The sequence below is a fragment of the Pleurodeles waltl genome, chromosome 10 (assembly GCF_031143425.1).
Source record: "Pleurodeles waltl isolate 20211129_DDA chromosome 10, aPleWal1.hap1.20221129, whole genome shotgun sequence".
NCBI classification, from domain to species: domain Eukaryota; kingdom Metazoa; phylum Chordata; class Amphibia; order Caudata; family Salamandridae; genus Pleurodeles; species Pleurodeles waltl.
The window spans coordinates 225,388,958-225,415,813 of record NC_090449.1 but is presented as its reverse complement, the minus strand read 5'-3'; the positions used below and the strand labels follow the sequence as shown (position 1 = coordinate 225,415,813).

The window sequence follows — 26,856 nt, the reverse complement described above, 5'->3', positions numbered from 1 at the left end:
ATCTGATAGACAACTAGCTGCAGATTCCTTACCCTAGAATTCTCCCCAGGTGCCAGACTGAATCAGGGGGGGAAAAGATTTCAGCAGTACCTCGGTGCGTCAGTAGAGGGCGCTGTGCGACTCCATATTGATGTCACCCACTGCATATGACATCGACGAAGTCCATATAATCCCTCCTCAGAGGCTCTGACGTCATTTTCTTTTTTTGCGCGCTGCAATGTGGATCTGGAGAAGCGGGTTCCTCTGGCCATTTTTTTGGTCCCTTTTTTGCAGAAGTTATCTGTCTGTTGGAACAGTGTGCATGCCTTCTGGCTTCAAGCCTTGTGGGTTATGTGCACGACAGATCTCTGTCACGGTCCCCCATTCTGTCTGTTTGTGGTGCTAAGGCGCCCACCATGACTCTGAGGATTTTGAAGCCTGTCAACATTTGAAGCTGATAGCATTGAGGGAGTGGTGGATGAAGCTCCTGGTGGCGCGGTTGTTGCGGTCTTCACTGGACTTCCATAGGTGTCGGAGTCCTTCTCCATCCAAGGCCTGTCCATGCTAATGCTCCAGGAACTGTTTGTATGTGGCTTCATCGAAATCTCAAGGTAAATGTCTTCTGCGATCGAAGTTGAACCATCCTCCGGTTTCACCGCCTCCACGCAGCTCTTCTCATTCTTCTGAGGATGAGTCAGTGCAGGAATCTGCCCTGTGCCTCCTGTTTTTTCCTGGCACCCCGGCGACTCTGGCACAGGTGCAGAACTAGGACACATCCATGCACACCATTTTTGGGCCTACACCTTCCCCTGGAGCACCTTCGAGCCCCAAGGAGGAGGAGGAGAGTGCCTTGACCGGGTCTTCACTGGCGGGTTTGCCCTCGGTGACCATTGGGCCCCCTAATTTGGTTTCCTGAGTTGGTTCGGCACCAGTGCACAGCTTTCTATGACTTCCACGGCCTGACTCTTCTCTGCTGGCTATATTGTTGTTGTTGAGTTCTGCTTTGCCGACTCTGGTGGTAGTGCCGTCAACTTTCCTAGACTCTCCGAATGTTGTCTCACTGAAGTTGACCGATGCACCTTCAGACGCCAAGGTCTCACTCTCACGATGTCAGTCGACATCGATCCCGACGCCGGGAGCTGCGCAGATGGAGTCTGCTATCTCCAGTTCTTGCCTTAAGTCTTCTGAAGCCCACCCTTCAGTTCCCCAATCTGAAGGGCAGGGTTTGGATTATCGACCTCCCCTTTCTGACACCATTCCAAATACACAATCAGATTGGTTATTTGAATTAGACAACGCTCGTGGCCTGGACTCTTCACTGGCCTCCAGCCTCCTGTCACTCCATGGGTTGGCTACAGAGGCAAGTTCTGCCCTAGCAGATACGTTAAAGCGTGTTTCAAAGGTGTTGAACCTACAACTTCCTACTGTTCAATTGTCAGCGGATCCTTTACTTGATGTCCTACATTCTGACCAGTCTTCTGTAGAGCCTGTCCTTCCTTATTGTGAGACTCGTTACAATGCACTCTTGGGGGTTTGGCCCCAGCCAGTATCTGGCCCCCCTATGGAATGCTCTATTTCACATAGACACAGACCAACCCGAGGATCCATCTTGCTTCCGTCGGCATCAGACTGCTCAGAGCTTTGTGGTGCAGTCTGTTTTGGCTGCACAGTATTATTCATGACCCTCCTGTCTCTCCAGAGCAAGAGGCCAGTCAGCTTGATGTTTCTGGGAAGTGTATTTTCACTTTATCTAGCTTTGTCCTATGTTCGATCAATATTTCTTGTGTCCTTGCTCACTTCTCCCACGTATTAGAATATTCTGATTCCCTTGGTACAGAATGGTCAGCAAGCTGCCAAGCTTAGTCTCCAATGTTGGAAGTTATGGTTGCGTGCATCCCACTTTTTCGGAAGCTGTGCAGGAATCTTTACTTGACATGCCTGTTTCGGGGATTTGCTCTCTACAGGGTTTTTCCTCGTGTGAGTCGTTTTCAGTTCCCTGCTCTTCGGAGCAGTTAGTGTAGGCTTTTAGCCATACTTTTATGTTTAACTATTCACTACAGGGACCTTGTTAAATGCTTCTTTTGGGAGAAGTTACTATATAGTTCCTTGTATAAGTGAGTACTCTGCTGGTACATTCAGTGATTTTGATCCCCTTAGGGTTTTTGGTACATCTTCGATTGGAAGTGCCCCTCTTCTTTCTTATTACGTCCTTTCTCTACTTGTTTTCTTACATACAGAGGGCACATTCTGTCATCCTTATAGTGGACTGGTTTCTATTCCGTATTCTACTTTTCTCATGAACTGCTATATCCTGCTTGTGCACTGGTCCACATGCTTTTTGTCCGGCCATGTGCTACAGTCTTATTCTTCTTTATGGATGTCGTAGTTCTCCTTCTGACCATATTCTTCTTTGCTGCCTCTGTTTTACCATGATGTCAGAGTGCTAACTTTTCTTCCCCCTGCCCTGCTGTGTAGGTTCTGGGTTTCATCCATCTGCATATGGGTGTTTGTCTGTATTCAAGAATGTTAACCTTGCCCTCCCAGGTTGTTTCCGTCCCTATCCCTTTGGGTTTTTTCCCTCCTTGAGTCTTTCTTCTTATCTGTGACCTTGGTCCTCCTTTTACCGCTATGTTCCAGCATTTAATGTGTAGGATTCGAGTCCTAGCACTTGCTCAATCATTTCTATGGCTGCTACTCAAAGGTAGTCATGTCTCCTCCTTTTGTCTGCCATTATTCCTCTCTAGCCACATTTTGTTTTGTTACTTACTGCTGTAGCCTCTGGTATAGACACTTGCATTTGACCTTGCAGACCACTGCAGGTCCAGTGTTCAAATCCCATTCTGGGAGGAGACGTCAACTTAACCTTACCCTTCAGGATATTTTATTGTTCGGTCCGCATATTGGACTGCTTTTTTTTAGGCAGGTTTAGTCCTACTGGGCATCTTCCCCTTTTTCCTTGGGCCGTTTCTTTCAGCGACTTTTTCTGTCTGATGGGCTAATCATAGCCATTATCCTGGCCTTTCTATGGTTGGCATCTTCTCGGTTCTCCTATGGCAATTTTCTTCCTGGTGTTGATCTTGTTTCATATTCTGCGAAGTTTCTGTTTTTTCTATCAGCTGGTTGTTCTACCTGCCTCTGTTAGATTTTTGTTTGCTAGCAATGATTTTCCTGCTTGGCGGCTTTTTTCTTCCTTGAGGGGTGTGATTTTTCTCTCGCTCCCCTCTTTTATTTTGTTACTGTTTGCTCAGCCCTTTTCATTCTATATTTCCATAGGTCTACATCTTTATATTTATATCTACAACTGTGTCTAGCTAGGCTCTATACATATCTTTAGATACCTATGCACAAACACATTTATGTCAGTACATCTATAAGTGTGCATGTGGGTGTTTTGGCATATCTCTGTTCAGATCTCTTCATTTCTCCCACACGTTGTGCATATGGCATTCCTTTTTGTGTCCCCTGTCAGCCCTTTCTTTGTGTATTACAGGTCTGTCGCACCTCTCTACAACTCCTCCTTTGGTGTTCCTGGTGGAGTGCACTCTTTCGAGTCACTTTCCCTACCAGCGTGGAGTTTTTTGCTTTTTGCTGGTTTTGCCTACACATCCTGGTTGAAGCAGCATGCATGCATCGCTCCTCCTTTTTACATGTCCTCTGTGGATCCCTCTTGTTAGGTGTTACATCCCAACAATCTCAGTGACTTTTGCTGTGGTCTTGCACCTTAGTCCTCAGCCTTTTATCGGTACAGCTCCTATCTTAGAGCTATACATTTTTTTCCTATTGCTTGTTGTCTACAACAGATTCATTTTTCATTGTCATGTGCTGCTCTTCCATGGCATTCCATGTCTTCTTAGCATGTTTTGTGGGTCTTTCCACTATTTTTCTAGCGAGACGAATGTTCCTTCTCACCTTTGTCTCTCTTGTGACTGATCTGCTCCGGCTTCAGTTAGACCAGTTGCTTCTGTGTGAGAATGGAGTAGGATATTTTCAGATTCACCTCCTGGGTTAATATTGCTTAGGCATCTAATTCTAAGTCAATGAATCTGCAGCTAGTTGACTCTCTCAGATGAACAAGTTACTTACTTCTAGTAACGCCTTATCTGGTAGGGCCATAAACTAGGTACAGATTCCTTACCGACCCGCCATCCTCCCTGGTCTGCAAACTATTTTCTTACCTCAGTATCCCTTTCTTGGTACTATCTTACCATGCATTTCGATTTAGTACTTGTAATTCAAAATTCCATCTCTCTCTCTTGTTGGCACACTGGTCCATTGCCAGTTTCTATGGTGGCTCCACATTTTCGTGGGTTTTGGTGACTGAAGAAACTGTCGTCAGCACGGCAGAGGAGGGATTATATGGACTCCGTCAACATCATTATCCAGTGGACGACGTCCATACGGAGTCGCACGGCACCCTCTACCAACATGCAGAGGTACTGCTGAAATGTTTTTTCTGGATCCAGTCTGGCGCCTGGTGAGAATTCTAAGGTAAGGAATCTGCGGCTAGTCTGTCTCTACCAGATAAGGCGTTACTGAAGGTAAATAACTTGTTCTTTTATCCAATTAAAATCATTGTTACCATCACACTTCAAAATTACAAAAAGGTGCTTCATTTTTGCTTTCCTAACTGCTAAATGTGACAGTTAAATTACAAGTATCTACATTTTGTTGTGTGTTAAAAGGAATGACAGCCTTTTTTTACTCCCTTTTCTCCAGCAGGATTGCCACATAATTCACTTTACTTTCTTTCTCTGACCGCAAAGTGAGGAGTTTGCAATTATCAACCCCCATTTTATACAAATAAGCAGCAATGTGTCAGAAGACACAACTTGGCATTTCCCCTCTGTCTTCGAAGCGCAGTTTATGTGACAAGATAAATACAGTATTTAAAGGCACCTTTATTTATTCATTGTTTGGGCTATAGTGGCCCACCAAAAATCCGCTTGTGACCCACCAACAGTTTGGGAAACGCTGCTTTCTTGTACTTTCCAATAACATACATGCTTTTGTCTGGAATCATACTTACACACTTTGTAAGTTTTCTACTGTACATCAGCCACTTTAAATGGCTACTGCATAAAGATCATGGTGGATTGAGGTATCTATGGGCTTGACACAGATGACAATGAGTAAATGTTTTTATTAGTAGCATCCTCCTTTATTGGTATTGGTCATCAGGCAAAACGTTGCTTGAGAGTGTGGGTTTCCTTGAAACTTAGGCGTTTCAACTGTGAAGACCTGGAGTACCTTTGGGTTTGAGATGGAGGTAAGCTCTGCACGCTGCAGACCACCTTTCACTATCTTAGATTTCAAATTCCTGGAATTAAGAGATAAATTGAATACACAGTCCTTGAAGCAAACATACTTCACTTATGTAATTTCTTGGCTTGAGAGGCACTTTTTTTCTATTTTTTGTTGTTTTTTTTTTAAAACTATTATTGGCTTATAAATCTCAACCAGTATAAACTGACAGCCACATTATACACCATGCTTTAGACCATGTAGAAATAAACTGTTTGGATGTGATAAAGGAAAGAAGAATTTTCCTGCCCGCTGAATTAAGGATTTCCCTACTCAGATAATTGTATCAATCTCTATCCTGAACTTGTGCCTCAAGCATTCGTCTCCAGCACTGGTTGCATCAGTTTTCAGAGCTAGTTTGCACCTATCTCCTGAGAAGCCTGCCTGTAGGAAGCTGCTACCATGTCTGATAGAAACTTATTTCAAAGAGCCATAATATTTTTGGGGCAGGGACAAGTTTGTGCTGAGGGCAAGCTTCTCAGAGTGCCTGTTCAAAGGGGCTGTGCTTAATGAAATCATTCATGTGAGACCTCTTGTAGCAGGAACTGTACACTTCTTTAACAGTCGAGACAACTTGGTTTAACAACAGCGTAAACTTTAGATTAACATGCTCCGTCTGATAGAGACTTCTAGTTGCAGATTCCTTACCATAGAATTTTCCCCCAGGCGTCAGACTGGATCCGGAGATTATTTTTTTTAGCAATACCCTTGCGCGTTGGTAGGTGGCATTGGTCGACTCCGCGGGCGTTGTTGGCGTAGTAGTCACCATGATGAACATAGACACCGCCTCAGTGCTGTGATGTCAGTTTTTTTCTTTCCGATCCGGAGAGAGCATCGCTGGTCTCTTTTTGACTGACTTTGACCGTATTGCTGAGGTTTTTTCATGAGTTTTTGGTGCATCGAGATGTCCCCGAAGACTGGTTTCAAGCTGTGGGAGGACTGTCACCGCAGGATGTCGGTGACGGATCCGCATCGGTGTGTCTGTGGCGCTTGGAGAGGACCACAACCCGAATTCGTGCTCTGAGTGCTGGGCCATGCACCAGAAGGCCTTGAGGTAATCAGTCCCTCAAACTCATGGCGGCCCGGCGCTCGACTGCGTGTAGGTCCTGGTCTCGCTCGAGGGGACAGTCTCAAGACCGTTCGCGGAGCTACCACCATTCTTCTTTCTCCAAGTCTTCGGGCAGAGGTGAGAAGTCGTTGTCGAAGAGGTCCCTTCGTCCTTCGAATTCACCCCGTCGCTCGGCTGATGCGACGCAGGAGGCTCGTCGTCGCTCGAGGCCTCCGTCTTCAGAGCCTACTTCTGGGTCCACTCCGTGCTTCCCTGAATTTCAGGGAGCCAGAGCAACCCCTACCCAATTAAAGGAGCTTTATGAGGCCATGCGCCACATTTTTGGGCGGACCGACCCCGATACAGCGCCTTCGGGCCCAAGGGGTTCGGTCGAGGGGCCTTAGGCTCTGGCCATCGAGGTCTCCTCCGGATTCGCACCAACGCCGGTCGTACCACTGAGATCTTCCCCAGTTCGATTGTTCATGCTCCCGACTTTGGTGGTGTCCACCATAGATGTCGACCCGATCCTTATCCCAGACGACTTGGAGTCAGAACGGCGATGGGGCCTACTCACCCCAGGTCGAATTTGGACCCGTTTCCTTATTGGGGAAGGTTTGGAGGGGTTCCTGGACCCTCCTGAATACCAGGATGACCCATCTTTGGACTAGACACAGGAATTGGGCGAGGCCAGTGGACTGGGCACTTCTCCAGACGCTGGCATGCTGTCTCCAACTGTGGCTACGGTGGATGGGGCGACTTATGCTATGGTGGTCAGTAGGGCGCTGAGGTCCTTGGCCTTGAGCTAACTACTGTTCAGGTCAGGTCCAATCTCCTGACGGAGATGCTTCAGCCAGGGGCTTCCACATCTGAGTCCCTTTTGTCATTCAGTGAAGCTCTCACCGATGTCCTTTTGGGTACTTGGTCCAAACCCAACACAGGGGATCCTGTAAACAGGACTATCGCATGCCGCCATCGGCCCACCCCTAACAACCCTAAATTCCTGTCCCAACACCCCACGCCTGAGAGTCTTGTCATCCAGTCTTCCTCTTCCTCAGGCGTATTCCCTCCCACACCCCCGGATAGGGAATCTGAAAGGCTTGAACAATTTGGGAAGATGTTTTCTTCCTCCAGTCTCGCGTTGCAGTTTGTCAACACCACATGCCTTTTGGGTCGCTATACCCACTCTCTGTGGGATACGGTCACACAAGTTCTGCTGCAGATACTGGAGGAGGCCCGTGCTATCCTCTCCAAAGCTGTCAACGTTTGGAGAGCTGTGGCGAAGTTCACGATCCAAAGTGGGCTGGGCACGACTGACTCTCTAGGCAGATCGGTTGCTACATCTGTGGCCTTGACACGACACGCCTGGTTGCGTACTTCCGGTTTTTCGGGGGATGTCCAACAGTCTCTTATGGACATGCCTTTTGATGGCTCCCATCTCTTTGGAGACCAGGAGGACTCGTCCTTGGAGAGATTCGACGACTCCCGGGCTACGGCTCGGTCCCTTGGCCTTTCCGCTGCCCCTCGCCCCCCAACAGTCTGCTTTTCGCCCCTTTCCCTCCCCCACCCAGCCACCGTGCCACCCATGCTGTTCAGCCACTGCCTGGCCGGGGACGTGTAATCCCACGGGGGCGTGGGACAGGGAACCAGAGGTCTGCCCAGTCCACCCCTGCCCCCGCTGCAGCCTGCAAACCCTCCTAGTTCGCCCCCTCACTCCATTCCAGTTGGCACAGAATCCGCCATCACCTGCGCCACTGGGAATCCATCACTACGGACAGGTGGGTTTTGCAGATAGTTTGAAAGGGTTATTCCCTCCCCTTCGAATCTGCCCCACCAGCCATGCCTCCTTCAATCAGCCAACTTCTGAAGGATCATTTGGCACTTCTCCGCCAGGAAGTCACGGCTCTCTTGGCCAAAGGAGCGATAGAGAAGGACCCTGTGCCAGACGTAGGTCGTGGTTTTTATTCCTGCTACTTTCTGGTGCCGAAAAAGGACAAGGGCTTACGTCCTATCCTAGATCTTCGGGACCTTAACTACTTCCTCAAGAAGGAGAAATTAAAATTGCTCACCCTGGCTCAGGTCCTGTCTGCCTTAGACCCAGGAGAGTGGATGTTAGCGTTGGACTTGCAGGACGCTTATTTCCACATGCCCATCTTCCTTGCCCACAGACGTTACCTGCGATTCTTGGTAGGTCACGAGCACTATCAGTTTACTGTGCTCCCCTTCGGCCTTACCAGCGCCCCTCGGGTGTTCACGAAAGTGATTGCGGTGGTTGCAGTTCATCTGCGCAGGTTAGGGGTCTCAGTCTTCCCCTACCTCAACGACTGGCTGTTGAAGGCGGACTCGCCCCAGAAAGTCATCTCCCACCTCCAGACTATGGCGAGCCTCCTGCACACGCTGGGGTTCACTATCAATGTGCCGAAGTCACACCTGACTCCCTCTCAGATGCTCCCTTTCATCTGAGCTTTTCTGGACACAGGGCAGTTTCGGACTTATCTTCCCGAAAAGCGAGTCCAAGATATTCAGGCTATGATTCCAATCTTTCAGCCCCTGTCTTGGGTTTCGGTGAGACTGACTCTGAGACTGCTGGGCCTCATTGCCTCCAGCATCCTGATAGTGACACATGCCAGATGTCATATGCGGGCTCTGCACTGAGGCTTGAAATTCCAGTGGGCGCAGCATCAGGGAAATCTCTCCGACATGGTCCAGATCTCGGAGGGGACTGCAAAAGACCTGCAGTGGTGGCTTTCAAATCCGCGTTGGGTCCACGGCAGATCCCTCTCCCTTCCCCAGCCACGTCTATCCATAGTGACAGATGCTTTGCATCTGGGTTGGGCAGGCCACATGGGAGAGGCAGAGATCAGAGGCCTCTGGGCTCCATGTCAATCTTCTGGAGCTCCAGGTGATCAGGCTTGCATTGAAAGCATTTCTTCCCTCTCTCGAAGGGAAAGTTGTGCAAGTGTTCACGGACAATACTACCGCCATGTGATACAGCAACAAACAGGGCGGGGTAGGGTCCTGAACCCTTTGTCAGGAGGCACTAACGCCTCTGGACATGGCTGGAACATCAGGGCATTACTCTGGTGGTTCAACATCTGGCAGGTTCTTTCAACGCCAGAGCGGACGAACTCAGCCACCGATGCACAGCCGACATGAATGGCATCTCCATCCGGAGGTGGCGCAAGGTCTCTTTCAGCAGTGGGCAGAGCCTTGGTTAGATCTGTTGGCCTCCGCAGAGAATGCGCAATGTCAGCTGTTTTGTGCATTGGAGTTTCCAAGGCGGCACTCGCTCTGAGAGGCTTTTCGTCTCGAGTGGAACTCTGCCCTCCTAAACACCTATACCACTTCTGCCCAGAGTTCTCAAGAAAATCAGGAATGACCAGTCCCAAGTTATCTTTGTGGCTCCGGACTGGGCACGGAGAGTATGGTATCCAGAGCTATTGAGTATGGCCATCGATCCTGCACTCAGGCTGCCTCTTCGGGCAGATCTTCTGTCTCAGCAGCTGGGGACGGTTTTCTCCCCACACCTGTCCAATCTCTGCCTTCATGCGTGAAGATTGAGCGACGGCAGTTGACCGCTTTTGAGCTTACACCCGAAGTCTGCTATGTTATCTTGGCAGCCAGGCGTCCCTCCACCAAAGCAGTATACGCCTGTTGTTGACATAAATTTGTGGCATGGTGTACCAACAAATCTGTTGATCCCCTCTCTGCTCCTCTATCTGAGGTTCTTTTGTTCATTCATTCTTTGGCCCAGCAGGGCTCTGCTTTGGCCATCCTTAGAGTGTATTTATCGGCCTATCTTAGGCCACCTGATCAGCCCTCACTCTTTAAATCTCCTATTGTGATTAGATTCCTTAAAGGTCTCTCCCATTTATTTCCTCCCACTTCATTTATCATTCTTCAGTGGGACCTCAATCTTGTCCTTAGTTACTTAATGTGTACTCCCTTCGAGCCAATGCACAATTGCAAATCACTGCTCCTCACTTTCAAAACTGTCTTTCTTTTTGCCATCACTTCTGCTCGCAGAGTGACTGAGCTTCAAGCTCTCTCTTCCAAGCCTTCATTCTTGTCTGTGCACCCTGACTAAGTGGGGTTACACACTAAGGCTTCCTTCCTTCCCAAGGTTGTTACGCCTTTTCATGTAGCCCAGTCTATCACCTTGCCTACTTTTTACGCACCCTCACATCCTTCTCATCAGAAGGAGAGACTTCTCCATCGGCACCCAAAAAGAGCATTGGCGTTCTATCTAAATCATACTAAAGATTTCCGGGTGGACGGTCAACTTTGTCGGGTATGTGGGTGTGTAGAAAGGGAAGGCGTTGCAAAAAAGTACCATCTCTCGATAGGTACTTCTTTGCATCAAGATGTGCTACTCTTTGGCCAAGAAGCAACCCTTTGAGGTCTTGCGTGCTCATACTACCAGAGCAACTGCTGCTTCCACTGCGTTAGCACGCAGAGTTCCTGTCCTGTATATCTGCCAGGCAGCTACGTGGGCATCCCTCCACATGTTTGCTAAACATTACTGCCTGGACCGGCAAGTCCGTCGGGACGGCTACTTTGGTTGTTCAGTCCTGCAGGACTTTCTAGGATGCTCTTGGTTCGCAGCCCACCTCCAAAGATGGCATTGGTTGGGTATCTATTCTAAAGTGAGGAATCTGCAACTAGAAGTCTCTGTCAGATGTACAAGTTACTTATCTTCGGTAATGAAATATCTGGTAGAGACATATTCTAGTTGCAAATTCCTTACCGACCCACCGATCCTCCCCGCTTGCGAACTGATTTCTACGGACAGGGATTCCCTCTTCAGGTTCTTAGCTCTTGTGCACCAATCTCAGTGTTCTTAGCGGCTCTGCGCTTTGGCATGGAAAGTCCTTAAAAGAAACTGACGTCACTGTGCTGAGGCGGCATCTATGTACTACTCCCGACGTCATCACGGCGACTATGACGCCCACGAAGTCGACCGATGCCACCTACTGACGTGCAAGGGTATCGCTTGAAGAAAAAATCTCCGGATCCAGTCTGACGCCTGGGGAAAATCAGTAATGTACTTTGTTTCCATATTCTAAATTTCCATATTTTCTAAAGTTGTGTTTGACCATGGCTGTACATATGTCGTTTCCCAAACCTTTGCATGCCCACTAATAAACATGCTTTTGCATTTGACAGGTGCTTGGAAACATGTGGACACACTTTTAGAACAATTTCCTGTCAGAGGCAGAGTTTTATTCGAAAAGGGTTTGTTTTAGAAGTTTCTACAAAGACATAAAGGGCATACAGGTCAATGTAAGAAATATGACTAGTGATTTAGACATGAAGACTGGTCTGGTAGCTGTGTGTGAACCATTGTAACCAGGAGGGTGACAGGAATTCACCAGGAATAACTGATTGAAAGAGTGAGATTAACAGGCTCCACACACTGAAAATGGTCATGGCATTGGGAAAAAATCTGGTATCAAAAGATCACCTAAGGACCTTAATTCGCATAGGACTGTGTTTCAAAAAACTCCTTGAGATATTGCATCTAACATCCATTGTTCCCCCATCCCTAGTGGTAAATAGACCCCTCTCCTTCCCTGTTACAGTGTTAGTTTATATTATGTGTTTCCATATTTCTTTATTGGGATTCATATGTCAAGCATTCGCTAAGTGCATTAATAAAATCAAAAAAACTAGAGAAGGGCAGGGCTAACAGATCGCAGTACCAGGTGGTTAAGCTGCTGCGTTTGACTACAAAGAAAGACACCATTAGGCAAGAAGGCATTGATGTCTGTTTAACATGCAGGCAATGAATTGGATAGGTGGGACCATCAATCTGAGGGTCATTGGTGAGTTGGTTAGTACATTAATTCTTTTTCTTTTTAGCCTTTCCTGAATTTGAGGGTTGGTGATCAGGTTCTCACTTTCTGATGATTGTGTGTGCTGGGCTCTAGCAGTATGTAGTTTTATTTTGATTTATTTTATTCTGGTGCTTTCGTTTTTGTGGCTTTTTTTTTATTTTATTTTTTTGTTTCGGCTCCCACTTGGTGGTGGCGAGAATAGTGCTATATAAATGTTAAAAATAAACATAACAGTGACTGTAAACAAGCACTAGCAAAGGCAGTAGGTCTCACCATTGAGTTGCTTTACCTGTCATTTGGGTTTGCCACTGCTTCTTGCAGATGCTGTTCTGTTTCAGAGAAGGAAAAAATGCTAGTCATCTAATCTGTAAAGGCATCGACAAAAGAAACGCCATAATGAATAGTCATGCATCAATCAATCAATCAATCAGAAGAATTTATAGAGCGAGCTACTCACCCGTGAGGGTCTCATGGCGCTTGAAAAAAAGGGAGGGTTGGTGGCAGGGGAGGGTTACTGTACATAATGCTGCTACTGTGGCCCCAGGGTGGTGTAATCTAAGTATGTGCATGCTTCATCAACCAGTGACCATTTTGTTTTAGTTTACCGTTCCAAGATGGCGTTCCAAATCGCAGCTGCTAGTCCTAAAACAGAAAGGAAAGAAAAAGGCGTAGATGCAATGGTGGCACAGGCGTATTGTAAAGGATGGCAGGAATAGCCGGGGTTACTTGAATAAAAACACATAAATAAGTTGAGAGGGGTGAAGGAAGCAAAAGGCAAACTTTGGGGTGTCAGAGTGTAGGAAGCTGGCTCTGTATATACTATATCAAAAAGAGATGTAGAGGGCACAGAGTCCAGGGGTTCCCCAAGAGGTTTGACAGAGACAATAATAGATAATACTAATGCTCTGTTTGTGGTAGTGTGGTCGAGTAGTTAGGCTTATCAGAGGGTAGTGTTAAGCATTTGTTGTACACACAAGCAGTAAGTGAGAACACACACTCAGTGACTTAACCGAAGGCCAATAGGTTTTTTATATAGAAAAATACTCTTTTCTTAATTTATTTTAGAACCACAAGATTCAAATTCCAGGTAAGTACATTAAATGTAATGTACTTGGTATAGGTATAGTTAGAACTTTGAACCAAAACAGTAATGTACTCAGTTTTTCATAAAATAGCAAAAAGCTATCTTAGAAGTGGACACAGTGCAAAATTCAACAGTTCCTGGGGGAGGTAAGTACAGTTAGGTTAATGTGGTAAGTAAAGCACTTACAAGTTCAGTCTGTGGGGCATAGGTAGCCCACCGTTGGGGGTTCAAGTCAACCACAAACACCCAGCACCAGCAACACAGGGCCGATCAGGTGCAGAGGTCAAAGAGGAGCCCAAATAACTTGGGCACCCATGGAGACAGAGGGTGCTCTGGTTGCGGTCTGCTTTCAGGTAAGTATGCGTGTCCTCTGGGAGCAGACAAGGGGAGCTTAGTAGAGCACGGGGGTCCCAAGTAGGCACACAAAACACACTATCAGCGGCACAGGGACGGCAAACAGGGTGTTGGGTTTGTATTAGGAATCAATTGATGGAGCCGGGGTCACTCAGATGTTGCAGGCAGGGCACAGGAGGCCTTCTCGGGCCAGCCACTGAATGGGCAAGGGCAGCCTGCTGGTCACTGCTGCACCGGTGGTCGGTTTCTCACGGGCCTGGGGGCTGCGGGTGCAGTGCTTCTCCATTCCCTCTGCAGACGTCATCGTGGGTGTGCAGGGAGGTCAGCTCACAATGGACACATCGTTGGAGTCGCCTGGGAATCCTCTCTGGGTGGTTGGTTTCTCTGGACACGGGCCAGGGGTGTCGGGGGTAGAGTGGTGGGGACTCACGTTTCTGGACTGAGAGTTCCTTTAAAGATGGTTTCTTCTTTCTTTAGTTGGACAGGTCTGCTGTCCACAGGAGTTCTTGATCCTTTGTAGGTGCAGGGCAGTCCTCTGAGTCGGCAGAGGTCGCTGGGCCCACAGGATGCGTCGCTGGTGCAGGTTCTCTGAAGTTGGAGACAGGCCGGAAGGGCTGGGGCCAAAGCAGTTGTCGTCTTCCTTTTTCTCTGTGGGGTTTTTCAGCTATGTAGTCCGGAATCAGAAATCCAGGGTTCAGGGTCGCCCCTAAATACTGAATTTAGGGGTGTGTTAGGGTCACAGGGCAGTAGCCTGTGGCTACTGCCCTAGAGGGTGGCTACACCCTCCTTGTGCCTCTCCTCCCTTTGGGGTGGGGACATCCCTAATCCTATTGGGCTAAATCCTCCAAAAGCAAGATGGAGGATTTTCCAAGGAGGGGGGGAGGGGTCATGTCAGCTCTGGTCACCTTAGGGTTGGACCTGGCTGAGGAGGTGACTCCTCCTTGATTTTCTCATTATCTCCCCAGACTTGCTGCCAAAAGTGGGGGCTGTGTCCCGGGGGGGCTGGCATCTCCACTAGCTGGTGTGTCCTGGGGCATTGTAAGACGAGGCCTGAGCCCTTGAGGCTCACTGCTAGGTGTTACAGTTCCTGCAGGGGGAGGTGTGAAGCACTTCCACCCAGTGCAGGCTTTGTTTCTTTCCTCAGGGAGCACAAATGCTCTCACTCCAGGGTGTCAGAAACTCGTCTCTCAGTGGCAGGCTGCCACAGACCCGTCAGACCTGCACTGAAGTTTTGGGTAAAATACAGGGGGCATCTCTAAGAGGCCCTCTGTGCGCATGTTTTAATAAATCCAACGTTGGCATCATCATGGGTTTATTATTCTGAGAAGTTTGATACCAAACTTCCCAGTATTCAGTGTAGCCATTATGGAACTGTGGAGTTTGTTTTGACATAGTCCCAGACCATATACTTAACATGGCCACACCACTTAAAATGTCTAAGAATGGACTTAGACACTGTAGGGGCATATTGCTCATGCAGCTATGCCCTCACCTGTGGTATAGTGCACCCTGCCTTAGGGCTTTAAGGCCTGCTAGAGGGGTGACTTACCTATGCCCACAGGCAGTATTTTGTGTGCATGGCATCCTGAGGGGAATGTCATGTCGATTTTTCCTTTTTCTCCCCATCAGCACACACAATCTGCAATGGCAGTGTACATGTGTTAGGTGAGGGGTCTCTTAGGGTGGCACAACACATGCTGCAGCGTTTTCAAATACAATGATATATCCATTATTCTCCTGACACACAGCATGTCCTGTCTGCAGAGCAGCATATCAGAACTTACTTTGCTTAGCAAGACGTGATCAGGACCCTTACTCTTAGCTAGTGACTCCACTCATTTGAGTCTGCTTACTATTGTAGAAGAAATTTCTAAGTTTCCTCTTATGAAGCATATTTGTAATTGCGGATTAATCAGTGAGAATGTGTCTGGTAAATTGTCTCTCCTTTTATGTAGGTTCAAATGTTGGTTGCTGAGCTGCGGAGGGTCACTGTTCTTTGGGATGAACTTTGGTTGGGAGTCCTTTTGCAACAACACATGTACGTGCTTAGACGAATCCAGCAACTGGAAGATGAAGTGAAGCGAGTGCAAAATAACACCACTCTTCGCAAGTATGCATTGGATCATTTCTTATTTCTGATTACTAAATCACTTACAAAAGGTAGCACTTTATATTTGGATGAAATATCAGACCCTTGTTTCTTTTTTTCTTAGAGAAGAGAAGATTGCCATAATGCGTGAGAAACACACAGCACTAATGAAACCCATTGTGTTTGCTTTGGAACATGTATGTAGCATTACCACTGCTGCAGCAGAAACTCCCCATGAAAAATGGTTTCAGGACAACTATGGTGATGCAATTGAAAATGCTCTAGAAAAACTACGTAACCCTTCAAATCCTGCAAACCCTGGAAATAGTTGGATGCCATTTAAGCAGGTTTGTAAAATCAGCTTTTTAGCCATACGTAGCAAACTGGTTTCTTCCTTGAGTGTGCCAAAGAGACACATACGTGGATCATTGTAGTAAATTATAGTACTTTCTATATCCCACTGCAAGATTGTGTAATAAATTGCACCTGTTCACTGAAACACCTTAAGAAAAATAGTTAGTAAAACCTTTTGTAACGTAATGATTATAATTGTTTGAAGAGATGTGAAGCAATAAATGTTTATTTCTGTTTAGTCTTGGGATCCTGTCTCCAACAGTTCCCAATAAGGTAAACTAGGATCTTTATTATGTGAGCTTTTTAGCAACTGTTAATAGAGTTTGTACTGTACCAAAATTAAAAATTAAAGTTGGTGTAAGGCCACTCATAGGAGCACATAGCATGGTGACACATTGTAAGCCGGTCTCTATAAAATGCACAGAGGTGACATGTTGTATAGCTTTGTGTGATCATGGAGCAGTTTCTTTAATCTAGGACACTAGGACATCTTGAAATGAGACAGTTGTGATTGCAGTTTGTGGTGCTTATTTGGAATTAGTGTTGAGGGAATGCTACACCTCTCTGACGGGGGCTTGGATGTCATCCTGTAATGACTTGAGTAGTTTGTTGCATATGCCTGTGTTGAGCATGGAGCGTGACCCAACTCTTCAGCTTATTGTGTGTGGCTTCTGAAGTTGGCCCACCCTACTTGAACGTGAAGGTTTTATTCCATGGTTGGTATCATACCAGCAATATCCGATTTTTTTAAGACCAGGTAAACAGGCATTGGTGAAAGGGGCAGGGAGTAATCCTCCACCAAACATAGACAGCAAAAAAGTTGATGTGGCAGTTAAATGTGTTGTTAAGGAAAGAAGTATGTAATGGCACATTCCTAACTGAGTGGCCATTCTTTCAAGATAAGATAGACCTCAGTGGGAAGAGATCTGAGAACTAATGTAATACCTTTCAAGGGTTAAGTATACTGATACGGGGAATTAACCTCCAGAGCTACTATTTTATGTGCGCTAGCGTAGGAAAGTACCCTCTTTCTTGCGATGGTTATCTTCTCCCCCCCCTAATTTTCTGCCTATTGTCAGTGTGTTTGACTGAGGTCCTAGTTAGTAGGGTTCCAGTGATTATGCGCTTTCCCTCCTAACTTGGTAACCATTTTCACCCCACATCTGGCATACTATAACCCCCATGTAAGTGCGTAGTATATGGTACATAGGTACCCAGGGCATTGGGGTACCAGGGGATCCACAGGGGCTGCATCATGTATTATGCCACCCATTGGGAGCCCATGTAAAGTGTTCTGCAGGCCTGCCATCGCAGCCTGCGTGAAAGGGTGCATGCACTCCTTTTCGCCATAAGTCAGTGCACCAGGTCACTATAAGTCACCCCTATGGCAGGTCCTCCTAGCCCTGAGGGCAGGGTGCAAGTACTTGTGTGTGAGGGCACTCCTGCACTAGCAGAGGTGACCCCATGAACTCCAGTGCCATTTTCATGGACTTCGTGAGTGCGGGGATGCCATTTTAAATGTGTACTGGACATAGGTCATTACCTATGTCCAGTTACATAATGGTAACTCCGAACCTAGGCATGTTTGGTATCAAACATGTTGGAATCACACCCTAATACTGGTGCCAGTATTGGAAGTATGATTCCATGCACTCTGTGGGTTCCGTAGAGGACCCCCAGCATTGCGACTACCAGTTTTCTAGGGTTTTCCAGGCAGCCTAGGCTGCTGCCACCCCTCAGACCGGTTTCTGCCCTCCTGCTGCTTGTTCTGATCAAGCCCAGGAAGGCAGAACAAAGGATTTCCTTTGGGAGAAGGAGGTAACACCCTCTCCCTTTGGAAATAGGTGTTACATGGCTTGGGAGGGGTAGCCTCCCCAAGCCACTGGTATGCTTTGAAAGGCACATTTGGTGCCCTCCGTGCATAAACCAGTCTACACCGATTCAGGGACCTCCAATCCCGGCTCTGGTGCAAAACCTGAGAATGGAAAGGGGAGTGATCCCTCCCCGTCCATCACCACCCCCAGGGGTAGTGCTCAGAGCGGGTAGTGCTCAGAGCTCCTCCATAGGCCCCTGGATTCTGCCATCTTGAATCCAAGGATGGCAGGGACCTCTGGGAGCATCTGAGTGGCCAGGCAGGTGACGTCAGAGCCCCCTCTTTATAGGTGGTCACCTGGCTAGGTGACCAATTCCCATTTCAGGGCTAATTAGGGTCTGTTGTGTGGGTCTTCAGATTTGGGTTGCAAGATTCCAGCATGACTCTTCTGCAACCTCGACTTCGACTTCTAGCCACTGGAACCGCAACTGGACCCTCCTAGAACCCACCCTCTGCCTCCACGAAGAAGACTTTTCTTGAAAGATTGTTTCCACGGGTCCTTCCAGCTTCTGCAACATTTCCCCAGCTGTGCATCCTCTGAGGGCGGCAAGTCTTCAGTCTGCATGAAAAGGAAGAAGGAATCTCCCTTGGAGTGAAGCAGTCACTCCCCTGCATCTGTGGACTCCTACTGCAACGACGACCAGCTGCATGGATCTCCTCTCATCATGCGCTACATGGATCCTGCATCACGAGTGGTAGTCGAGAGTAGTCCTCTCTCCCAGCTGTCCCACTTTGGTGGAGGGTAAGCCCTTGCCTTCCCACGCAGGACTGTACCCCTGTGCACTGCATCTTTTGCAGCTGCCAAGGCTTTTTTGCATCTCCTCCACAGGAACTTCAGGCTACGTGCAGCTCCAGCCCTCAGCGCTCCTTCATGTGACGCACAGGCCTCTGTGGTTCTCCTGCGGTGTGGGATCCCCTTTCTGTAGCGCTGGGGCTCCTTCTGCAACTTCTGGGCCCCGTCCTGTGGGTGCTGCCTTTGCTCCTGTGGGCTGTCGCTGAGGAGCCCCTCTGACTCCCCTCCTGGGTTGAGTCCTCCTGGGCCTTTCTTGTCCCTGCCAGTACCACTTTTCCACTCACCGTGAATTTGCCTTTGCCAAGGCTTGTTGGTGGAATTCCTGCACCGACACCCATCTGCAATCTTCACTCAAGCACTGGACATCTTCTGCATCCCTCAGGAACTCTTCTCCAGCTCCAGGGCTGCAGTACTGAACTGTTCTTCATCACTGTCGACCAACTCCTGCAAGTACAGCTGGGTGGGCCCTACTCCTCCTGGACTCCACTGACACTATTGGACTTGTCCCCTCTCTCCACAGGTCTTCCTCTCCTGGAATCCACTGCTGGTTTCTTGTAGTCTTGTCTGGGTGTCTTGTTTTTTTGTGTTCTTTCCTTTTGGGTAGTTTGAGGAAAATTCCAGTGATTTATTTCTGCTTTCCTGGTCGCTGGGGTGTACTGTTACTTACCTCTGTGGTTTTGTAGTACTCCCAGCTCCCCTCTACACATTCCACTTACCTAGCTGGGGTCCTGTGTTTGCATTCCTTTTTTTAGTATATGATTTGGGCTCCCACTAGGGTCACTATTGGTTATACACATTTGCACTGTTTTCTAACATTTTCTATTACTGTTTACTAGTGTATATAATAAGTGTATCACTTACCTCCTGTGGGAGGGTTGCCCTTTTAGTACTTTGTGGTATTGTGTGACCAAAAATAAAGTACCTTTATTTTTGTACAATAGAGTCTTTTCTTTCATGTGTGTAAGTGTTGTGTGACTACAGTGGTTTCGCATGAGCTTTTCATGTCTCCTAGATAAGCCTTGGCTGCTCATCCACAGCTACCACCAGAGAGCCTGGCTTCTAGACACTGCCTACACTTCACTGCTAGGGGATACCTGGACCTGGTATAAGGTGTAAGTACCTTAGGTACCCACCACACACCAGACGGGCTTCCAACAGCTAGTTGCTGTGGACACTGCCATGAGGCAAATAAACACAAGGGTATTGCTACGATGACATTCAGGGCTGCACATTTCCCGTTTTTGTCTTGATTTATATTAGCACCTATTATGCCTGCCATTTGAAGGGAAAGCACCTATTTGGGGCACAGGTAGTCCTGTAGAATCTGCAGTCCACGTCAGGATTTCGCAATATGCAAATAGGGTTCTCTCCAGAAGAGGGTCCTGGTACCACTAGTCAACCCTATGAGCAGCATCCGTCCTTCCTGTAAGGGCAAATGTTAGGTTGATGAGGACAGTATAGCCAGAGGAGTCTTGGGAGGAAACAAGTGAGGCAAAAGCAAAGGGGCTCAAGGTTTAATGTACCTTTGCTACCAAACAGTGATGAGTCCTCCTTTATCACCAGTCTTTTTACACCCATTGGTTAAAAAAAACTGTAATTCTACCTCCAATCTGAGATGACTTCAGATTAACGAGTTTTATACACCATTGCTCACAGCTACTGTGTGGAGTTTCTAACTACGTCTCCAAATCTTCCACTTCACCGCTCATTCCTATCTCCCACCTTTCCCCACAAAATCAACAAGGACCCTCCAATAATTTTCATAGTAGTAGTGCAGGCACTCCTACAAGGGGGCTATTGAGGTAGTGCTTATGAATCAAAAAGGAAAATCATCATTCTCTGTGTACTTCCTTATTCCTGAAAAGAATAAGAATTTAAGACCAAGACTAGATTTAGGAGCACTGAACCGCTCCATCAGATTATTTCAAGGTGATCACCCTACATTGCATCATTTGACTTCTAACAGTATGAGGCCAAATGGCAACACTTGAAATGAGTGCTGTGTGCTGAGTGAGGGGTCCCCAGGGTGGCATAAGACATGCTGCAGCCCTTAGAGACCTTCCCTGGCATCAGGGCCCTTGGTACCAGGGGTACCAGTTACAAGGGACTTGTCTGGATGCCAGGGTGTGCCAATTGTGGAGACAAAGGTACAGTTTTAGGGAAAGAACACTGGTGCTGGGGCCTGGTTAGCAGGCCTCAGCACACTTCAAATCATAACTTGGCATCAGCAAAGGCAAAAAGTCAGGGGGTAACCATGCCAAGGAGGCATTTCCTTACATCTGTGACTTGGGTACCCAGGGCATTGGTACACCAGGGGTTCCCCTTGGGCTGCAGCCTGTATTATGCCACCCATGGGGGCCCATGCAAACTGTGACTACAGGCTTGCCATTGTAGCTTGTGTGAAATGGTACATGCACCTTTCACCCCAGATATAGGGTTCACCTTATATCATGTTCACTGCACTCTGATCCTGTAAGTCACCCCTAAGGGAGGTCCTTCAGCCCAAGGGCAGGGTACCTAGTTCTAAGTGTGAGGGCCCCCCTGCATGAGCAGAAGTACTCCTACAGCCTCCAGACCCCATTTTCTGGGCTTTCTAAGTGCAGAGAAGCCATTTTAAGTTATGTAGTGGACACTGGTTATCACCAGATGTCCAACTACCTAATGTCTTCACCAAACCTAGTCATGTTTGGTATCAAACATGTCAACTACACCCATTCCAGTGTTAGTTGCATGATACCATGTACTGTGAGGGTTCCTTAGAGGATCCCCCCAATCTGCCTGTGCAGCCTTTCCGGTTTTGCATGCAAGCCACTGCTGCCGCTGACCCGACACGCTGTTCTGCCCTCCTGCTGCTCAGCCTAGCTCGGGCATGGGAAGGCAGACCAAGGGTGTGGACGCTCCTGAGCCCTACCAGACTGCTTTGAAGGAACAAACTAGCTTACTCCACTGCCGGAGCCCTCGGCTCCCACACTGGTGCAAAACCACACAAAGGACAAGGGAATGACCACCCCCAGAGCTCTTCCAGGTGGCCACTTGATTCTGCTATCTTGGAAATAAGATGGGCAGAGGCCCCTGGGAGCATCCACCAGATTAACGTTGAGGTACAGGGTTGAGTCCCTTACACCTTGCTGGTCCCCCAAATCCTGCAACACTTCATGCAGCGCTTTCTTGCATTTCCCAAGGCTTCTTGTTGGCCGTGCTGACCACTGACACCAACCCTGCAGTTCCATGACCGGCGTGGGACAGCTCGTGGACGACTTCTGGGGTCTTCCTGCATCACCTGGACAGCACAGCTGCACTTCCCTTACAACCGTCCCTCAGGAACGCATCTTCAAGAAGGGGGGGCATTGCCCTCCTGCACCCTATGGGCATCTCCGGGGGGTCTGGACTCTGTCCCTTTTTCCTTAGGTCCTCTTCATCTGGAATCCACACCTCGGTTCCACTGACCTGATCCACTGGTCGCAACAGCAACTGGACAACCGAGGTCTCAATTGACTTCAAAGCAAGGTTCCAACATGACTTAACCCCTATGCACCTGGGCTCCCTGGTGTAGGTACGCCACTTCTCTGGGTATCCACGGATAAGGACACTCTTGAACCTCTCTTGTCCCAGCGGGTTTCCCTGGGGTCTTGTCCTGGAACATGAAAACTCTAACTTTGACATCCCCATGTTATCCTGTGGATACTGACCCGGGGTAACATCTATACATAAGGGTTCTTGGGGACTCCTAGCTACTTACCTTTGGTGTTTTAGTGCTTCCCCGGTCCTAAAGGTCCTTGGGTGGTAGTCTTGATTGGTAGTAACTTTCACATCCCATTTTTTTAGTATATGGTTTGACTTTCCCATAGGGGCCCATGTTATTTATGCCTTTGCTTAGCTGTTTCTCATTATTTTTGTGAGTGTATATCTCCAGTTAAGAGATACACCAAAGTTAGTTTAGTGCCTTTGTTTTAATAAATAATACATTATTTTTCTAACACTGGTGTGTGGTTCTTTCTTGTGTGTATCACTGACTGACCTATGTGATATTTGCAATTGCTTTGCACTTTCCCTGATGAGCCTTAGCTGCTCTCCACAGCTACCCTTTGAGAGCTTTGGTTATCTGGAACACTTACACTATAACTAAGGATTGCCTGAACTCGGTACAGGGTGCCTCACCTATAGGTGTACACCATATACTAAGCCAGCCTCCTACACCTTTTATATGAGCTAGATTACAGTGAGGAAGGGGAATACCAGCTCCAGTAGTGCATGGACTGGCGTTCAGACTTGGATGAAGGCAGTGGATTGGATACTTCTCCAGGTACTGGCATGCTTTCTACCCCTACCGTGTATATGGAGAAAGGAGCTTCCTCTTCCATGATGGTGAAAAAAGCAGCTGGGGTCCTTGACATTGATTTGCCATTGATGACCATCAGGACTAACCTCCTGTAGGAAGTTGGCTCTGTGCACACTATCTCACTTTGAGATAGTATATACTGAGTTCAAGGATTCCCCTTAGAGGTTGATAGTGGCAACATTAGATAATACTAATGCTCTAATTTTGTGGTAGTGTGGTCAAGCAGTAGGCTTATCAGAGGGTAGTGTTAAGCATTTGTTGTACACACACAGGCAATAAATGAGAACACACACTCAAAGACTTAACTCCAGGCCAATAGGTTTTTATATAGAAAAATATAATTGTCTTAATTTATTTTAGAACCACAAGATTCAGAAATTAGATAAGTACATAAATTGTAAGGTACTTCACACAGGTAAGTATGGAACTTTGAATTAAAACAGTAATGTACACAGTTTTTGCAAAAATGGCAATACGCTATTTTAAAAGTGGACACAGTGCAAAAATCAACAGTTCCTGAGGGAGGTAAGTAATAGGTAGTTTCTCAGGTAAGTAAAGCACTTACAAGCTCAGTCTCCTGGGCATAGGCAGCCTGCCGTTGGGGGTTCAAGTTGGCAGAGTTTGCAAGAGACAACCCCTCTGAAGATACCCTTATAGAGGAGGAAGCTAGTGAAGTGGAGGACAATTTCCCCCCTCCACTCCTAGTTAGGGAGACCAGGGTTCCTCCAACCCTGACTCCACAAGTGATAGTCAGAGATGCTGCTTCTCCCACAGGGGAGTCCAACAGCCCTGGAAGCATTGAGGACAGCCTCAATGATGAAGATGACCTCCTGTTAGCCAGGGTGGCCAAAAGATTGGCTTTGTAGAGACAGCTCCTAGCCATAGAAAGGGAAAGGCAAGAGATGGGCTTAGCTCCCATCAGTGGTGGCAGCAACTTAAATAGGGCCAGAGAGAATACTGACATCCTAAAAATCCCCAAAGGGATTGTAACTAAATATGAAGAAGGTGATGACACCACCAAATTGTTCACCGCTTTTGAGAGGGCTTGTGCAACCAGAAAAGTAAGCAGATATCACTGAGGAGCTCTCTTTTGGGAAATGTTCACTGGAAAGTGTAGGGATAGACTCCTCATGCTCTCTGGTAAGGATGCAGAATCCTATGACCTCATGAAGGCTACCCTGATTGAGGGCTTCGGATTCTCAACTGAGGAGTACAGGATTAGGTTCAGGAGGGCTCAAAAAACCTCGAGCCAGACCTGGGTTCATTTTGTTGACTTCAGTCAAAACACAAGATGGTTGGATAACTGGCAGTGGTGTACGTGATTATTATGGGCTGTATAATTTATTTATGAAAGAACATCTGTTAAGTAATTGCTTCAATGACAAACTGCATCAACATCTGGTAGACCTAGGTGCTATTTCTCACCAAGAATTGGCAAAGAAGGCAGACCACTGTGTCAAGACAAGGGTAACCAAGACTTCCACAGGGGGTGACCAAAATAAAAAGGTCACAAAGCCTCCCCAGGGGAAGGGTGGTGAGACATCCAAGGACAAAAACAAAGAGTCTTCTACAGGGCCCCAAAAACCTGCTCAGGAGGGTGGACCCGAGCCGCTTCACAGTCCACAAATGGGTATAAGGGTAAAAACTTTGATCCCAAGAAGGCCCAGTGTCACAGCTGTAGACAGCATGGACACCAAACTGGAGACATAGCCTGTCCCAAGAAAAGTCCCACAACAACTCCTCCGGTTAGTACTGGAATAGCCAGTCTCCATGTGGGATCAACAGTGTGCCCAGAGAAAATCTGGGTTCACATTGAAGCTACTTTAGTCTCAGAAGGTGGGCTGCATTTAGCCACACTTGCTGCCTGGCCACTTAACATGCAAAAATACAGGCTGCAGCTCTTGATAAATGGGAATAGAGTAGAAGCCCTGGGGGATGTAGATTCCAGTGTCACCATGGTGACAGACAAACTGGTTTCCCCAGGACAGTACCTGGCTGGACAGACATATCCAGTCACAAATGCTGACAATCAAATTAGTCCATTTCATGGTAGTGGTAACTTTAGAATGGCGATGGGTCACTGGCCTGAAACAGATGGTAGTCTCCTCTGCAATCCCAGTAGAGTGTTTGCTAGGGAAGAATCTGGAGTCCTGAGCATGGACTGAGGTAGAACTCAAGAGCCATGCTGGGTATCCCTGAACTGGTGTGTGTCAAGACTAGAGCACAATGCAGAGCACAGGGTGAAAAAGAAGTGTTGGAGTCTGGAATAATGGCCCAACCTTCCAAGAGAAAAGGAAAGAAGACTGAGGGGAACCAGCTTCTTCACAGCAAAAGAAACAGAACCTCTCTTCTCAGGAAGATGTTCTATCCCCTGAGGGAACTGAGTACATGGATCTGTAGCCTTATCAGATAGAGCTCTTGGGCCCAGGGGGGCCCTCAAGGGAACAGCTGTGTCAGTAACAAAAGAGTTGTCCCACTCTTGAAGGCCAAGACAGCAAGCAGCTGAGCAAGAAAAAGGTAATGTCAGTGGAACCTACAGGGTCTATTGGGAAGATGGACCCCTTTACACTGAGGCAAGAGATCCCAAACCAGGTGCCACTAGGAGAGTGGTAGTGCCTCAGGAGTTAAGGGAGTTAATTCTGACCTTAGCCCATGATATTCCCCTTGCTGGGCATTTGGACAAACCAAGACTTGGGAGAGATTAGTCAACCATTTCTATTGGCCCAATATGTCCCAGAAGGTTAAGGAGTTTTGCAGCTCCTGTGTCACCTGTCAAGCAAGTGGCAAGACAGGTGGCTGCCCAAAGCTCCCCCCACCCCCATTCCACTTCCAGTGGTGGGGGACCCCTTTAAGAGAGTGGGAGTGGACATAATGGGTCCACTTGAACCTCCCACAGCATCAGGGAACCAGTAAATACTGGTAGTAGTGGATCATGCTACCAGGTACCCTGAGGCAATTTCCCTTAGGTCCACTACTGCCCCTGTAGTACCCAAAGCACTCGTATGTATTTTTTACCAGAGTGGGATTTCCTAAGGAGGTGGTTTCTGACAGAGGTACCAACTTCATGTCAGCTTACCTAAAACATGTAGAATGTGTGTGGGGTGACTTATAAGTTCACCACACCATACCATCCACAAACCAATGGTCTGTTAGAAAGGTTGAAAAAAACATTGAAGGGAATGATCATGGAGCTCCCTGAAAAACTCAAAAGGAGATGGGATGTCCTCTTGCCATGCCTGCTTTTCACCTACAGAGAGGTGCCACAGAAGGGAGTAGGGTTTTCCCCCTTCGAGCTTCTGTTTGGCCATCCTGTAAGGCGACCACTGGCACTTCTGAAAGAAAGCTCGGAGAGACCTCTCCATGAGCCTAAGCATAGTGGACTGTGTACTAGGCCTCTGCTCCAGGATGGCAGAGTACATGGAAAAGGCAAGCAAAAACCTTGAGGCCAGCCCACAACTCCAGAGGTTGTGGTATGACCACAAGGCTACTATGGTTGAGTTTCAGCCAGGGCAGAAATTCTGGGTTTGGGAGCCTATGGCTCCCAGGGTACTCCAGGACAGATGGAGTGGCCCTTACCCAGTGCTAGAAAAGAAGAGTCAGGTCACTTACTTAGTGGACCTGGGCACTAGCAGGACACCAGAGAGGGTGATCCATGTTAACTGCCTCAAACTCTACAATGATAGGGCAGACTTAACCATGCTGATGGTTACTGATGAGGATCAGGAAACAGAGAGTAAACCTCTCAACTGACCCTACAGATGGCTCAGTAGATGGAGTTGTCTACTCAGACACCCTCTCTGGCCAACAG

General features: G+C 47.6%; 1 protein-coding gene across 2 annotated transcripts in view; it reads left to right on the top strand.

Annotated features, from left to right (window-relative positions):
* SMG1 (SMG1 nonsense mediated mRNA decay associated PI3K related kinase) overlaps positions 1-26,856 on the top strand; it is a 1,401,298-nt gene that overhangs the window by 791,778 nt on the left and 582,664 nt on the right. For both annotated transcript variants that reach the window (XM_069210224.1, XM_069210223.1), the window contains 2 exons: positions 15,556-15,710; positions 15,814-16,036. In XM_069210224.1, the coding sequence (XP_069066325.1) occupies positions 15,556-15,710; positions 15,814-16,036 (378 nt within the window). The remainder of the gene's footprint in view (positions 1-15,555; positions 15,711-15,813; positions 16,037-26,856) is intronic.